General features: G+C 40.0%; 1 protein-coding gene across 2 annotated transcripts in view; it reads left to right on the top strand.

The window, feature by feature from the left end:
* LOC134802723 (histidine decarboxylase-like) overlaps positions 1 to 17323 on the top strand; it is a 41982-nt gene that overhangs the window by 10210 nt on the left and 14449 nt on the right. For both annotated transcript variants that reach the window (XM_063775373.1, XM_063775372.1), the window contains exons 3-7: positions 10433 to 10605; positions 11395 to 11508; positions 11914 to 12036; positions 13635 to 13803; positions 14773 to 14882. In XM_063775373.1, coding sequence (XP_063631443.1) covers positions 10433 to 10605; positions 11395 to 11508; positions 11914 to 12036; positions 13635 to 13803; positions 14773 to 14882 — 689 coding nt within the window. The remainder of the gene's footprint in view (positions 1 to 10432; positions 10606 to 11394; positions 11509 to 11913; positions 12037 to 13634; positions 13804 to 14772; positions 14883 to 17323) is intronic.

Genomic DNA, 17323 nt, shown 5'->3' with positions numbered 1-17323 from the left:
GATTTTCACTTATCAATGTCCTAGGTGTAGTATAGGTGTCCTAGTGATTCTTGAGGAAGGTTTCGGTGTATCATTTGTTACATGTCATTTAAGTATTGAGCAATAAAGTTTAAATAAAAAAATAATATGATACCTATGTACCTACTTATGTTCGGATAGTCAAATTCAGTGTACCTACATAAATATTTTTTAAATTATTATTTTCTCGTTCAGGATAATGTAATCGAGTACTATATTTATTCTAAATGTAATTAGAACCAGCACATGTGACCACAAGTCTTTCCAATCTAGTTGTACACACTCGAAACTGTTCAAGCCACAGAGCTTCTTCAAAGGAATGAAAGGAAATGGACAAAGGACACTTGTTGCCTTGTAAACATCGCTTTTAAAAGGAACCAAGGCACAGAATAAATAATAGTAGAGTCGGACTAAAAAAGTCTGCAGCGGATTTGATAACCTACGCAGTTCAAGTGGTGTTATTTATACGTCATAATTTCATAGAAGTTTGACGTTTAAAATAACACTTGCACTGCGTGGGCTATCAAATCCGCTGCAGACATTTCTTGGTCTGACTTTACTAACGTGTCTACCGTACAGAAAAGACACTTCCTACAAAACCGAAGTTTGACATCGATTCAGGGATGAATCACGCTGTCCCTTTCTAATGTAAAGAGGACTACTAGGAGGAATGTAGGAAAACTATTGGGAGATTGTTAGACCTTCATGGTTTAGTTAGATATCGATGACTAGAAGAATGTCATATTTGAGTTTACTTGTCTTATTGATTTAGCTATCAAATAAAGCACATATATATTTCTATATTATTATTTAATGTAATTAGAGATACAACAGAATGGCGACGAGTTATGATTGAATAAAAATACAATAATTCCACGCGAAGTTATATCCGCGGTACCTCAAATTACAGCTAGTTGACTAATTCCTTTACAATGGAAAAGCTAGCAGAAGTGCTCGCCGAGATGATGGAAACCATGAAAGGTATGCAAAGCCAACAAATAATTTTGCAAAACGCACTGCTTAATCAAAGCGCAAATACAAAACCAGTAAGCGGAATTACACTCCAACCTTACGATGAATTACACGAAACATTCGATAGTTATTTACAACGGCTACAAAATTACATTACTCTTAAAGGCGTTACGGATGCAAATATAAAGTTACAAATTTTCTTAAACTGCATCGGGCCGAAATACTACCAAGTGTTGAAAAATATAACAGCACCGAATACACCTGAATCAAAGTCTTACGACGACCTAGTAAATATATTGAAAAATCAAATTGCACCCGAACCCGGTGAAGTAGCACAACAACACAAGTTTTGCCTGAGATTACAGCATGAAGGCAAAAGTATTGCCAACTATGTAGCCGGACTCAAAGAAATAGGTGGTAAATGCAATTTCATATGCCATAATTGCAACAAAACAACATTTGACACACACCTACGTGTCCAATTCATACGCGGACTCCGAAGTTCTGAAATTAAAGAAAAACTGCTACAAGAATCTCCTGATACAAAGTTTGATGATATAATCAAGATAGCCTTGGCTATAGAAACATCCAAATCTGAAACGAAAGAAATGGGACAAGAAATAGAGCCTAACATAAACAAAATTTCAATAAAAAATAAATACAGAAACAGTACATTCAATGGTAATACAAGTACATACAATGAAAAAAGAAATACATATAATAGAGATGCTAATACACATAATGAAAATAAAAATACATACAACGGAAATAATACAAAGGAAAACATCACTTGCTTTCGATGCGGAAAAGATAACCACAAGGCTAATCAATGTAAGCTGACAAATAAATTATACTGCAAGAAATGCTAAACTAAGGGACATGTACAGTCAGTTTGTTTCAAAGACCAAAACCAAGTAGATATGGATAGTGACCTATCATTCTACGAAAGTGAAGAAGAAATATATGAAATAAAGAAAATACATGATAATTCATCTACAGACAAATTCAACATTACACTTCAGATAAATGGAAAAATGCACACTATTGAAATGGATACGGGAGCTGCAGTTACTACATGCTCTAAAGAATACTTTGAAAAGAATTTTAAAAACGTGAAACTACAAGATACTCATATAAAACTGCGTGCATACAACAAACAAATAATGGAACCTATCGGAATATGCAAAGTCAAAATCCTCTACAAAAATAAGGAGATTGTGGGAAGAATTTTTGTAATCAATGATAACGTAGACACAGTCGTTGGAAGAGAATGGTTGAGAGCGTTAAATATAGACTTTGACATAAAAACAATTACGGAAGAAGATGTTACAGAGAAAGAATTTAAAGATAAACTGAACAAATTATTACAAGATCACGAAGAGCTATTTTCGGAAAAAGTGGGAGAAATTAAAAACTTTAAAGTTGCGTTTAAGTTAAAAGAAGGTACTATACCTATATTTCTGAAGCCACGTCCAGTACCATTTGCTCTTAAAGACAAGGTTGAAGCCGAAATAGACCGATTAGAAGAAGAAGGGATAATAGAAAAAGTTACGTATTCTCAGTGGGGCACACCAGTAGTTCCTGTGATAAAATCAACTGGAAAGGTACGCTTATGCGCAGACTTTAGAGCTACATTAAATAAAAACCTGGAAGATGACAACTATCCGATCCCTAGAATAGAAGAGGTATTTTCGAAACTTAGCGGCGGGAAATACTTTTGCACGCTAGACATTAATCAGGCATATTTACATATGACGACGAATGAAGAAACAGCCGCAATGCAAGCTATTAGTACATGCAAAGGCACCTACAAGGTGAAGAGGTTAATGTTTGGGGTTAAAATAGCGCCGAACATCTGGCAACGATACATGGACCAAACCCTGCAAGGAATGAAAGGTACAGCCTGTTTTTTCGATGACATTGGCATACAAGGACGCACTTATACGGAACTACTACACAAAATCGAGGCGGTATTCCAAAAATTACAGGAATGCGGATTACATGTAAATAAAAAGAAATGCCAATTTTTCCAAAAGTCAATTACATACAGTGGAAACTGGATAAGTGGAACCTGGGTTAGTGGAAAACCTCTTTAAGTGGACCCAAGTTCTCGGTTCCAGTCCCTTGGCAACGAATTACCTCTATAAGTGGAATTTTGGGACCTCTATAAGCGGAATCCATTTTTTCGAAAATTTCTTATTTTTACCTCTGTAACTGGAAGCAGCCGTCTCCGAAACCTCTATGAGTGGAATAGCTCGGCGTTTTTAATAAACCGTCACAAGGAGGGTAGTTTGTTTCGTTAACATTATGGTTCGTGTTTTAACTACGTATTTTGTATGAGATCACACATCGTTCAGTTTTTTTTGCATTAAAATACAATCGGTACATTGATTTATTTAACCATACTTGTTTCTCTTGGATAAATAAATATTAGGAGTGATTTTGTTTTTGTAATTTTGAAAATTGTATACGAGTAGGTATTGTGGATTATTTACAGTATTGCTTTTTTTTGAAGTCAGGATTACATACCTATTTTTGTTAATACATACATATCTACATACATATTTAATAAAAGATCATTATTTAAGTCTTGATCATACCATACGTGACCTCTATAAGCGACATTACTAGCATCCACAACCTCTGTTAGCGAGAGCCTCTGTAAGTGAGAAAACGTTTTATTTGAACCTGGTTTAGTGGAAAACTGGATAAATGGAAAACCTGGATAAGCGGAACTAAACATCCGGTCCCTTGCGATTCCACTTATCCAGTTTCCACTGTACTTGGGACACACAATAAACGAAAAAGGCCTTCATCCGATGCAAGATAAGGTAAACGACATTAAAAATAGTGCACGACCTACAGACGTATCATCGCTCCGTACTTTTCTGGGGATGATTAATTATTACCAACAATTCATTCCCAATCTTGCATCAAAACTAAACCCACTTTACAAGCTGCTGCAAAAAGATACCAAGTTTGTATGGACAAAAGAATGTGATAAAATTTTTAATGAATTGAAGGAAGAGATATGCGGAGATAAAGTATTAATACCATTCCATGCTAATTTACAAGTGACACTTGCCACAGATGCGTCCCCTACAGGATTTGGAGCGGTTCTATCGCACATTATGCCGGACAAGACGGAACGACCTATCGCTTTTGCGTCAAGATCTCTATCTAAAGCAGAAAAAGGGTACAGTCAGCTAGATAAAGAGGCGGCAGCACTGATATGGGGACTTAAGAAATTTTTCCAATACTGCTATGGACGAAAAATTACATTGATCATCGACAATCAACCATTAGCACGAATACTACACCCTGAAAAAGCGGCACCAGCTACTACTGCGATCAGACTAGTACACTATGCAAATTTTTTAGCAGGTTTTGATTATAATATAAAGCTGAGAAAGACGACTGAACATGCAAATGCCGATTATTTTTCAAGACTACCTAATCCTACAGATACAGCAAAAGATACACTTACAGATGATGACGCGTTTTACTTAAATCAAATACCAGAGATACCAATAACTTTACAACAAATAAAAGACGCTACAATGAAGGACTCAGAGCTACAAAAGCTTTACATGGACATACAGTCGGGTAGAGACGACCCTAATCGACTTCATGAATTCTCACTGCAAAATGGATGCATTTTCTATGGAATAAGAATTGTCATACCTAAGAAGCTACAACCTCAAATATTAGAAGAACTTCATACGGCCCATACAGGCATTGTTAAAATGAAAGCTTTAGCCAGAAGCTACATTTGGTGGAAACATATTGACACGGACATTGAAAATATGGTAAAGAAATGCAAAGTATGTTGTTTGATGCAGAAGAATCCTACCAAAGTACCAGTACATACTTGGGAATATCCGAAAGAGCCGATGGAGCCGAGTACACATAGACTATGCCGGACCGTTTATGAACCATTACTTTCTTATTGTTGTGGATGCGTATACAAAGTGGTTAGAAGTAACACCAACAAATTCAATTACATCAACGGCAACAATAAATATTCTTAAAAAGTTATATACTACATTTGGCCTACCAATTACGCAAGTTTCAGATAACGGCAGACAGTTTCGGTCAGAAGAAATGCAAAGATTTCTCAAATCAAATGGAATCCAGGCTAAATTTACTGCTCCTTTTCATCCTTCGACGAATGGCCAAGCCGAAAGATATGTACAGACAGTAAAAAGGAAGCTGAAAGCAATGGCAAATGAAGAGGGTACGTTACAAGACAAGCTATATAGATTTCTAACGATGTACAGGAAAACACCAAACAGCGCTACGGGTTTGAGCCCAGCAGAAATGATGTTTAAAAGATTATATAGGACAAGGATAGACTTAGTCAAGCGAGTACCAGAGATAAGGATGAAAAATGATAATGACGACAAGATTGTGAAAAAGGAATTCAGAAGAGGTGATAGAGTTCAAATAAGAATGTACGACGACAACAAGTGGGAATTTGGTACCATCACAGAAAGAAAAGGGAAACTTCACTACGAGGTCGAAGTAGAAGGAAAATTACATCAGAGACATACAGACCAAATAAAAAAGACGTCATGCACTGGTGATGTTCCATACGTCTATTTACCCAGGCCAAGCTCACCGACCACAGAGCCTATACCAAGTCAACCGGATTTAGAAACAACTACACCCCCTGAAGGTGTTAATGATCCGCAAATTGTACATAGTCCAAGTACAAGGCAAAGTGGTGTGTCTGACTTAGGAACCTTACCTTTACCTATATCCAGGGTAGGGCATGCTCCCGGGAATTCCCGGTTCTCAAATTCCCGGGAATTCCCGGGAATTTTATAGTGTCAAAAGAACCGGTACTGAAGACCCGGTACCGGTACTTCCCGGTTCTCATCATATGACTATTTATTCCCATTTCAATAGTAGTAATGTTTAGTACTTTAGCTCGGGACATTAAATAACATTTAAATTCGAAAACAAAACGAAACGGGGGATCCAAATAATCCGACAAACTTATAAAGTAGGACTATAAGCCCATAAACGCTGGCGTACCCCAAGGATCTGTACTATCGCCTACCCTGTTCCTTCTGCATATCAATGATATGTTATTGACTAACAATATTCATTGCTATGCAGATGACAGCACTGGCGATAGCTGTTATACAGGTCGTGTAAACGCCCCCCCTGAGCAGGTGTCGGAGTGTAGGATGCGACTTGTGTCTGAGATCGAGACGTCCCTTGAACAGGTCTCCGAGTGGGGTAGACGTAACCTCGTCCAGTTCAACCCCAGTAAGACACAAGTCTGTGCGTTTTCCGCTAAAAAAGCCCCATTTGTCACGGCGCCAAAGTTTCAGGGCATTCCCCTTACCATGGCTAAAAGTATCGGGATACTTGGTGTCGATATTACGAACGAAGTCCAGTTTCGGAGTCATTTGGAACATAAAGCCAAACTGGCCTCCAAAAAGCTTGGGGTGCTTAACAGAGCCAAACCGTACTTCACACCTAGTCACCGGCTTTTGTTATATAAAGCGCAGGTTCGACCTCATATGGAATACTGTTCTCATCTCTGGTCTGGCGCTCCACAATACCAGCTCCTTCCTCTTGACTCCATCCAACGGCGGGCAGTTCGTATTGTCGGCGATCCCGAACTTACTGACGGCTTAGAACCTCTTAGCCTTCGGAGAGACGTTGGCTCTCTTTGCATGTTCTACCGTCTGTACAATGGGGAGTGCTCGGAAGAACTTTTTGATTTGGTGCCATCGTCTCGTTTCTATCACCGCACCTCCCGCCAAAGGAGCAAAGTTCATCCCCACTTCTTAGATACATGGCACACCAAGAATAAGCGGGCATCTCGCTCGTTTCTTCCCAGAACGTGCAGAATGTGGAATGACTTGCCTCCTGAGGTATTTCCTTTGCGCTACGACATGGGATTCTTCAAGAAGCGGGTATTTAGGGTTCTCAAGGGTCGGCAACGCTTAAGTGGCTCCTGTGATGTTGCTTATGTCCATGGGCGACGATGACCGCTTCCCATCAGGCGGCTCGTCTGCTCGCTTGCTGACTATAACATAAAAAAAAAAAAAAAAAAAAAAAGGCATTCGTGCAGGCAGGCCGTGCCGTCATAGTACTCATAGTGCTGAGTGCATCGACTACGCTACGGCACGGCCATGTGGCTCGGCCCAGGCGGAGGCAAAGTGTGCCGGTTAAAGGATGACTCACGTTGAACCGGGCCGTGTCTGGGCCGGAGCTTCCAGCGCATCGTTTTCTATGGAAACATCACGTGATCGCCTGTCATGTCATAGAAAAGTAAGCGCCGGAAGCTCCGGCCCGGACACGGCCCCGTCTAACGTGAGTCATCCTTAATTTTGTAAAATAGATTGGAACGCCAGTTAAGTGTTTTTGTTTTTAAATAAAATAAGTCGTTTATTAATTCTTATGCAATTATTTATATGAAAATAAGTAATTCATAAAGATTGTACGCTAACACAAACTATTTCTTAAAAGTAATCAAAAGATGCCTTGAGAACCGGGAAGAACCGGGAATCCCGGTTCCGGCCATGCCCAGAACCGGGAAATGACATTTTTGGTACCGGGACCGGTACTGCATGCCCTAATCCAGGGATGTACAACCAGAACCTCAAACCCTAGATAAAGCACAGGCAACTCCATTGCCCGAGACGGTTGAGAACTCTACAGAGCCCGTGCTACGCCGGAGTACAAGAAATAGAAAAGCACCAACACGTCTCAATCTCTAACCTGACTTTGAATCTATTAACGAGGGAGAGTGTTAGACCTTCATGGTTTAGTTAGATATCGATGACTAGAAGAATGTCATATTTGAGTTTACTTGTCTTATTGATTTAGCTATCAAATAAAGCACATATATATTTCTATATTATTATTTAATGTAATTAGAGATACAACAGAGATAATTGTCACCTTTCATTATAAATAAATAAAATAAATAAATATTACACAAAATATACGCTATTTAGTTATTTGACTTATGAAATAAATATAATTAATTCATTTGCAAAAAAAATATTCTTACAGTCAAATCCTTTAGAATCATCGTCTTTATCCTAAAATAGGTCAAGTATATACACTTCGACTTCGCACATTGTCGTAATTGTTTACGAGCTTAAATAATAGTTCGCGAACCTCACTCAGTATAGAAATTATCAATATTATTTAAATTAAACCCCTTATAAACCGCAAACAATTTGAATGAATGACATAAATTGACAACTGACTTTTAGCTTTTTTTTAAATCATATACAATTGGTGATACAACAACGAAATATCTGTCAACAATTTTTGGCTACCCAGACTCTACAGATCAGAGACAAAATGCATAAGTATTTGAAGGCCTACCGCGAAAATCGTAATTCGTTATCTGCATCTCTTTCGCTCGAATACATAAAGCCTAGAGGCAGAACGAAATTTCGAGTTTCGACGATCGCGATACGACCTTAGAGGGCCTACCACGGACACCAACGTTCGCAAATTGCGGGCATCTTCCTCTTTTACTCCAATTAAAACACCAAAAGTACTCAGCACTCCGTCCAGACGTCCGGTTGTTGGTGCGCTGAGGCAAAAACCTTCCTTAGGGAAGTAGGTCGCCGCCTGCAAGAAAGGGGCCTTGACCCGCGCTCCGGGTTTTTCCTGGTGCAAAGGCTGTCCATCGCAATTCAACGCGGTAACGCAGCGAGTGTGATGGGCACCTTTGCGCCGGGGGTAGCGCGGGGAGGCCTCTTTCAGTAGTTTTTATATTCCTTGTTTTATTTTAGATATATTTAGGGTTGTTAGTTTTAATTAGTAGTTAGTTTTTACTGGAAGAGATCCCTCAAAGGGATAAGTTCGCCTTTGTACTTCTTACTAATTGTATGTTATTTTTGATATGTCTTTTTGTACAATAAAGAGTTTACTACTACTACTACTACTATTAATTTAGTTTTATTCATAGATGTATTTAGTTCATAAGTTATTTATTTGTCCTTTTACTGTCTTTTACAATGAAATAAAATTTTAAGTAATTAATTAAGGCGTTATTATAGTGGCAAAAAGAACTTCGGTTTTCGCGGGAGGCCCTCTGAATACGATTAGACGGTAGCTTCCAAATCTCAAATAATTATCGGTGTTTATAATTACAGTTTTGAATGATTCACGGTTAGTTTCACTAGACTTATATCGACCGGGATATGAACCGTGATTACCTTTTGTATTGTTTTCGAGCTCCCGATATTTTGACGCAGTTACATGCATCTTGTTCACGGGTTACCCGTGATTGACAATTTTCTTTTCACCACACCAGCTCGGAAAGGCTTACGCACTTCAAAAACTGATAACAAAGTTGCATTTTATTCACATGTGAGGCAAAGTAATCAAATGCAAATTTTGAGTTGTTTTCTTATGTAGAATTGACTTTTAAATGATGATTTTTGGATGATAAATATTTGTCGGGGCGTGACTCCAGAAGGACGTATTGCAGCGTGACAGTTCATAGTTTTAGACGCCTGTATACAATTGATTAGCAATGTTTGGCTACTAGCAATGTTTGTTGTTTGGAAGTTGTAACGAAATTCATAACGTAGAGAGTAACGCCATCTATTGGCGTGTTGTTGAACTAAGATGACAGGTAGAAGGCTTTGGAACGTCAAGAGGTTTCTCTTGGGTGAACGTAGGCACGAGTTGGCATTTTTGTCGTTATGTTGGTAGACTGGTCAAGCAGGTTGACCAACTTGACGTTGAGGCGGGAGCACTGGAGCAGCGAGGCTCCGCCGCTGGTGTTCTTCTTGATCGGACCGCGCTAGAGATCAGACGTACTCGTTAGCCAACCTCGTGCCTAACTCGCCACGTTCCTGAAGGCTTATACCTGAAGGATTATTCTGAACGCTTATAGAATTCAACGTTCTTTATCCATTTAGCTAAGTGTTTTATTCCAAGTGTTATTTTGATTTCTTATGTTTCATTAGAAGCTTACTTTTGTGAAATAAAGAAAGGATGTGTTGTTTTGAAAGGATGTGATCTTATCTTTATTTTACAACAAATCAGTTAGCATCGGAATAGTAATTGGTTCTTTTTATCATTTAGTACTGAGATATAGTAGGCGCTAGTATGGTTAACGAGTTCGAATGCTTATTTCATGCACTGCATAGCATACTAATTTAGCTGTGAAGTAATACATTGAGGTACTATGCCCACCGCCGTCGCCCGTGCCTCCGTCATATTTAATAACATTCAATTGGATTTGATTTGGTTTGATATTTTACATTTAATATTTGCTTCGGGTTGGTGTGGTGAAAAATTTTGTGTTTCACTCGGGGCAAATTTTGTTTAACCCCCGTGCTTTGAAACCCTCGCACGCTCAAGATTCCATTTTTATACGAGCATATTAGCACGAGCGGTTAAACAACAACTTTGCCCCCTTGTAAAACAAATAACTATTTTTATACAGCCAAGGAGATGGTAGACTACATAGCGGACTACCTTGAGAACATCCGTGAGAGGAAGGTGTACCCCAGCGTGCAGCCTGGGTACCTGCACAAGCGGTTACCCGCGACTCCGCCTGTGCAGCCGGAGGCTTGGGACGACATCTTCAAGGATGTTGATGAGCATATCATGCCTGGGGTAAGCATTAAGGATGACTCACGCTAGATCGGGCCGGACTGAGGCCCCCGACATGTCATTTTCTATAACTGCTGATCGGTGATCGCGTGGTGCTTTCGGAACGGAAAGAACGGAAGCTCAGGCCCGGCCCCGGCTTGGTCTAGTGTGTCATCCTTAAAAATTGCGACACTTAGACCGAGCTAACTCTGTATCGACTTTGAGGTAACAAGGTGTTGAAGAGACATGATAATTAATAAATGTATTATTTTCTTGGTGACGTTTATGAAGACAATGCAAAATGCGTGCCACGGTCTGACTCTAGACATCAACTTTTCTAAGTGAAGTGTTTTCCCCCCATGGTCAGATTTCCGTTCGGTATTCACAGGTTAGAATTGTACAGAATTTGACTCTTTTGACCCTGCGGTCTAATTGCCGTACCCATACATAATGTAAGATAAGAGTTGTGGCAATTAGACCCGACCGCAGACATATTCTCAGAGAATGACCCGTGAACACCTTGATCTAAACCAGGGGTCTCCAAACTTTTTTATCTGAGGGTGATATTGCGCCTTAGAAATTTTCGCGCGGGCCACCGTCGGTTTTTCCGCCGGGGGAGGGTGTCTGGTTGCTGCTATTAGGAACAGTTCCACTCTTAATGAATGCTGAACCCCTGGAACCTGGCTCCCGCGGGCCGGACAGTGGGCATTCGCTTCGGGTGTCGGCGGGCCCGATTGGAACGCGTCGCGGGCCGGATGTGGCCCGCGGGTCGGGGTTTGGAGACCCCTAATCTAAACCACTAATTTGTTTCAGCTGGTCCACTGGCAGTCCCCCCATATGCACGCTTACTTCCCTGCTCTGACGTCCTACCCCTCCATTATGGGGGACATGCTGTCAAGTGCGCTCAACGTTCTTTGCTTCACCTGGGTATGTACCAACTACCAATCGGCTTAATGCAGACTAGATATTAATCTATGCGGAACTATTTGCCTTAAAGCCCAGTTCAGACGGGACAATTTTTCGCCAATCTGATTTAATTGTCCGATCACATCACAAATCAGGCCGTGTGGACCACGCCAATTTGGCTTGCCAATTTTGACCGCTGATTATGACCGATTTTATCGATAAAATGGAGGTGCAGACGAAAGAATAGCAATTTGTGACGCAATTTTCGTTTGGGGGTATTTTGTTTAATTCAGAGGGCTCTAATATCAGCATAATTCTAAAATTGGTGTAAAATGGAGATTAACGCCAATTTAATTTCCACTCCACTTCAATGTGAGACAAATTTCCCCGTATTGGCCTAAAAATTTTTGTTTCTTACTCAAACAGGCATCGTCACCAGCGGGCACGGAGCTGGAGACCATCGCCATGAACTGGCTCGGCAAGATTCTGGGGCTCCCGGAGTGCTTCCTCAACGAGAAGAACGACAGCCCTGGAGGAGGGGTTATCCAGGTCAGTCCCTAGAGCATTTAATAACTGGAGTCTTTAAGAGCTTACCCCTCTGCCGAAAACTTTGCTGAATTGTGCAAACTTTTGTATGGACTGACATAGCTATTTGTACGTTACGTAGAAATCATGTAGAAATAGCAATACATTTGACGTCCCCTTCCCCGCAAAAATCGGCAGACTGTTTTGTACAGAAAATGACAGGCCTGACGTCTCCAGTTACTAAATACTCTAAGAGATTAGTCTCATCTCATAAGTCACCAGCACAGAGCTGGTCATCGCCATGAACTGGCTCGGCAAGATCGGCAGATGACAGCCCTGGAGGAGGGGTTATGCAGGCATGTGGAACAGGATAAAAAATCTAAAATACGTCTTCAGCCGGCGTATTATGGATGGCTTTATCCATCTTTATCCACGTGATAAAATAACTGTCACTTTTTAACACCGTGGGATAGAAAGTAACGGACACCGTTTTATCACGCTGTCACGTAGACAAGAACGACCGTCATATCCGCACAGCATGATATAATATACAAAAAGTATAAAGAAGGAACTACTTATCATAGAAATGTTCGAGCATTTGCAATTATATAAACTACTATTTTTTGAAGTAAAGGATGACTCAGGCTAGAACGGCCCTGGTCCGGGCCGAGGCAACCGACACTTCATTTTTCATGAAGGTGACCAGTGATCACGTGATGATTTCTATAGGAAACGAAGTGTCGGATGCATCGTCACGACGATAATTTACGACGGGCCCAGGGACCCGGGCCGTTCTAACGTGAGTTAAATTATCCTCATCCGTAATAAATTAGAAGAACTTTTTCTGTAATCTTTGCTGAATTGTGTGTGATTTGACTGAAAATCTCACAATACAAAAAACATTCCGACAATTTGATCAAATTTGCATAAAATCATATCAATCTAGTTGCAAAAGCTAAAAGAAATGAATCTACTCAGCTCTTATAGAATAGTACATTGTGCAACATGGGGCGTAAGTTGAATATTGCAAACTCGAGTCTATAAATCGCTCCGGCAAGCCGTGGCGATTTAACTTACTCTCAATATTAGTTTGCAATATTATTACGCCCCGAGTTACACACAATGTTTTTCATCACACTTGCGATACAAAAATTAAGTATAAAGACAAAAAACTGTTAATTATGACACTAGAAACTTCATAACTCCCTAGGGAGAACGCTTTTTCTCTAACTCCCGCTAAACCTGCGTGCAATTCCACATTTACTGAGCGAGTGTGATGAAAAGTATATTATTTCTGATCCCTGTATTGTTGTGATCTCTGTGTTTTAAAATACATTGTACATTACGATACAATTTAAGTGCGACAAGTAGGAATTCGCAACGAGTGGCGATGAATTGAAGTACGACCAAAGGGAGTTTTAAATTTGTTGCGAATTACCTTTTCGCACGTGTATTGTACAACGTTTTGCAGTACATATGGCCCTTTAAATTTTCGGCATACGCACTAGGGCGGTAAATTATCACCATATGTACTATAAATTGTATTTGCATGTATTTCTATGTGTTTTATATGAAAATATGAAATGAAATAACTTTCATCATCTAAATATTTTTCTGCTTAGACCACTGCAAGCGAAGCCACACTGGTGAGCCTCCTAGCAGCCCGCACCAGGGCTCTCATGGAGCTCTCGAGGCTCAACCCTGACCTGCAGTCTTCAGAGCTGCTCGGGCACCTCATCTGCTATTGTTCTGACCAGGCACATTCGTCAGTGGAGAAAGCTGGACTTATTGGCGAGTTCATGTATAAATAATACTCTTCTTCTTCTAAGTCGGTCCCTCACTGCTGAGGATCGTGACTCCGCTTGCTATTTTTTCCTATGGCAGCTCTCCGCTTCTCCCTGTCGGTTGCTTTGTGGAAAGCGTTGCTTAGGGTGATGTCCATCTGGGCGGATATTTGGTCACACCATCTCGTTGGACTTGGTCCTCTAGGCCGTCTGCCGTCCACCTTTCCCATCACCACAAGTCTCTCCAAGTTGTCAGGGTCTCTGCGAGCTATGTGACATAAATAATACAGAGAAGGTATTATAATTTTCGGCACACTAGATCGACGCCCAATCCGCATTGGGCTAGCGTGGGGACTATAGCCCAAGTCCTCTCTCGCATGAGAGGAGGCCTGTGCCCACAGTGGGACGTATATAGGCTGAAATGATTATTGTTATTTTTTAGATCGACGCCATACTTGTGGGATCCATGAAATTATTAATTCTCTCTTCAGCTCCTTTCTTTTTATGGCTTATTCTTAATACAGTAATAAATTATAATTTTTCATTACCCTTATTACACCTATTACCTTATTAAACTTCTTTTACCTTATTAAACCTTATTAAACAAAACAAAGTCCCCCGCCGCGTTTGTCTGTTAAAGTGTGTATGTATGTTCGCGATAAACTCAAAAACTACGGAATGGATTTTCATGCGGTTTTCACCTATCAATAAAGTACCTAGTTCTTGAGGAACGTTTAAGTGTATAATTTGTTAACCCGTGCGAAGCCGGGGCGGGTCGCTTGTAAATAAATAAAACTTACCCTCCTATCTTAGGTCCCCCAGATCTGTCCCCTGCGGAAGGGTGCCCATAAGGCTAGCTACATTCCCATGCTGAATAGCTGTGCATATTCTTTGGCCTAGGAATGAGCCAGCCCTAGGGTAACCCGCAGTTTGTTGTAACAAAACTGTTTATGTTTATGTTCATGTTATGACCCAGGTCTTGTACGCATGCGTTACATCGAATCGGACGAGCATCAGAGCATGCGCGGCGCTGCACTAGAGGAGGCTATACTGGCTGACAAGGAAAAGGGACTCGTCCCTTTCTGGGTAAGTCTTAACCGACATTCAAATTTTAAATCTTTGACGGTCTAAATTGAAAAAAAAAAAACAATTCACTAAAAATCCTACGCAAGTAAGTGGCACGTGTGGTTTTACTTAACATAATATGTTAAGTAATATTATTTATACACGGTGGCTAAAAAATTACTGCATTCCCGTTGCCAGGTAGGTTTTGGGATTATACTGAGGAACTTTTACTATGGGAGTTATGGGACCAAAACCGCAATCGCGATAAAAAAAATTACCCTCCCATAGAAAATGGACCAGCCAAAATGTATGAAACAGCCAAATTTTTTTCGCGATTTCGGGGTTGGTCCCAATGGTCCCATAGTAAAAGTTGCTCAGTATAATCCCAAAACCTCCCTGGCAACGGGAATGTAGTTATTTTTTAGCCAACCTGTAGAATATAAAATTAGCGTCTTACTATGGTAATGATATTTATTTTATTCAAAATATCTTATTCAGGTTTTTTAACATAACAAAAAAATAATTTTCTCATACTCACGTTAACCAATCCGCAGCACTATTTTTTGATAATAAAAGCAAATATTAAATGTCAATCTCTTTAAAATCCCCAGGTTCTCCAAATATTAATCAAAACATAATTACCAGCGATCAGAAATATTTCAAAGTCCAATTCCTTAAAACCGTCCCTTAGTGACGTTTCATAAGCCCTAAGCCTTCAAAACACTGGTTGTTATTTTTAAAAGTGATGCGCTGTGGGACCAATTTGTGTTGCTCGGGACTTAGGAGCCTATAGTATAAGTGGGGAGCGGACAGCGGACGCTTAAACTGTAGCGGGAGCTTAAGCGTGACATTTTATCGATAATAGGGAAAATGAAGCTAAGCGGATTGCTAGGAAAAGGAAAAAATTATATTAATAGAGAAATAGTTTTATAGAAAAAGGCTAGAAGCCAATAGATATAAGCTGATTGCTTGATCTTAGTTTATTATTAGAATAAATGAACACTGGTTGTCGGCTGCATATTTGTAGCAGTTTAGGTTGTCAAGGTGTTAAAGTATTATCATTACAATAGTAGATAAGTTAACTTTGGATAAATACAACTAAATTTAGTAATACGATTTCAGATTTGTTTTAATTATTTTATAAGAAAATGTTAGTATTATGTCGATTTTCAACATTGCCCCTTTTTAAAATGTGACGTTTTCAACCAAAAGGTACCACATTGTCGGTTGTCGATAAGGTTGCTTTCAAATTGTAGCTTCAGTTAGAAATAGCGCCATATTGACAACCGACAATAACCCCCTTATTCATAAACGTTTACTAAAGTTGACAAGCCGATAATAATCGTTTGTCCCTTTCCGACGTATTCGTATGATGGAAAGGGAGAAACGATTATTATCGGCTACGTTTATGAATAAGGGGGTAAGGATTTACCCCTTTGGTTGAAAATAGCACAAATATTTGAAATACAGGTTTTTTATCACTATCCTTGAAGTTTGAATGACCGAATATCGCTGTGAGTTTTTGTCTTGCGCCAAACATTCTGCAGTGGATTATTAATTTGCCTTTCCGAGTATCTCTGAAGATCACTCTAAACTATTAAGATAAAGACGCTTATTATTAATAATCAATAATATTCAATAAGCAAATAGGAACTGTGGGCGCAGCACGGTTCCATTTTTATCGTCTATCACTATGCGCGTCCCTTTCGCACTTACATACTTGTTAGAACGTGACAGGCATGGTGGCAAGGGATAAAAACGCGACCGTGCTACGCCGCCTGCTTTATGCAGGTTTTAGGTTTGACATTGTAGACTTTTACGAGTTTAATTATAAATTAAACTTTAGCTTTTATGTTTTGAAATTTTGTACGGAACCCTTGGTGGGCGAGTCCGACTCGCACTTGGCCGGATTTAAATAAAAAAAATTAGTAGTTAAATCACTGTGACTTCCCTAGTCTACGTTTCTTCTTCTTCTAAGTCGGTCCCTCACTGCTGAGGATCGTGACTCCGCTTGCAAATTTTTCCTATGGCAGCTCTCCGCTTCTCCCTGTCGGTTGCTTTATGGAAAGCGTTGCTTAGTGTGATGTCCATCTGGGCGGATATTTGGTCACACCATCTCGTTGGACTTGGTCCTCTAGGCCGTCTGCCGTCCACCTTTCCCATCACTACGTCTCTCCAAGTTGTCAGGGTCTCTGCGAGCTATGTGACCGAAGTATCTCAGTACTCGTTGAAGACAGATGGTGGATAGTCTAGGTTCCTTTTCCAATTTGAGCTGCGCTAATATGGATACATTAGTGCGGCGTGCCGTCCAGGGTATACGGAGCATGTCTACGTTCTACGTTTATTCCCGTCATTTCATATTATCTCGCACGTCGTTAGTTAGACGCGTAACCGTATTATCAATAAGTTAGTTAGTTGCGAGGTGCGATAATGTTTCATTAACTTTTAGACGCGTTTAACCT

This window comes from Cydia splendana, chromosome 25 (assembly GCF_910591565.1).
Source record: "Cydia splendana chromosome 25, ilCydSple1.2, whole genome shotgun sequence".
Lineage (NCBI taxonomy): Eukaryota > Metazoa > Arthropoda > Insecta > Lepidoptera > Tortricidae > Cydia > Cydia splendana.
Note: the sequence above shows the minus strand (reverse complement) of the source record. Positions and strands in the feature narration are given on the sequence as shown.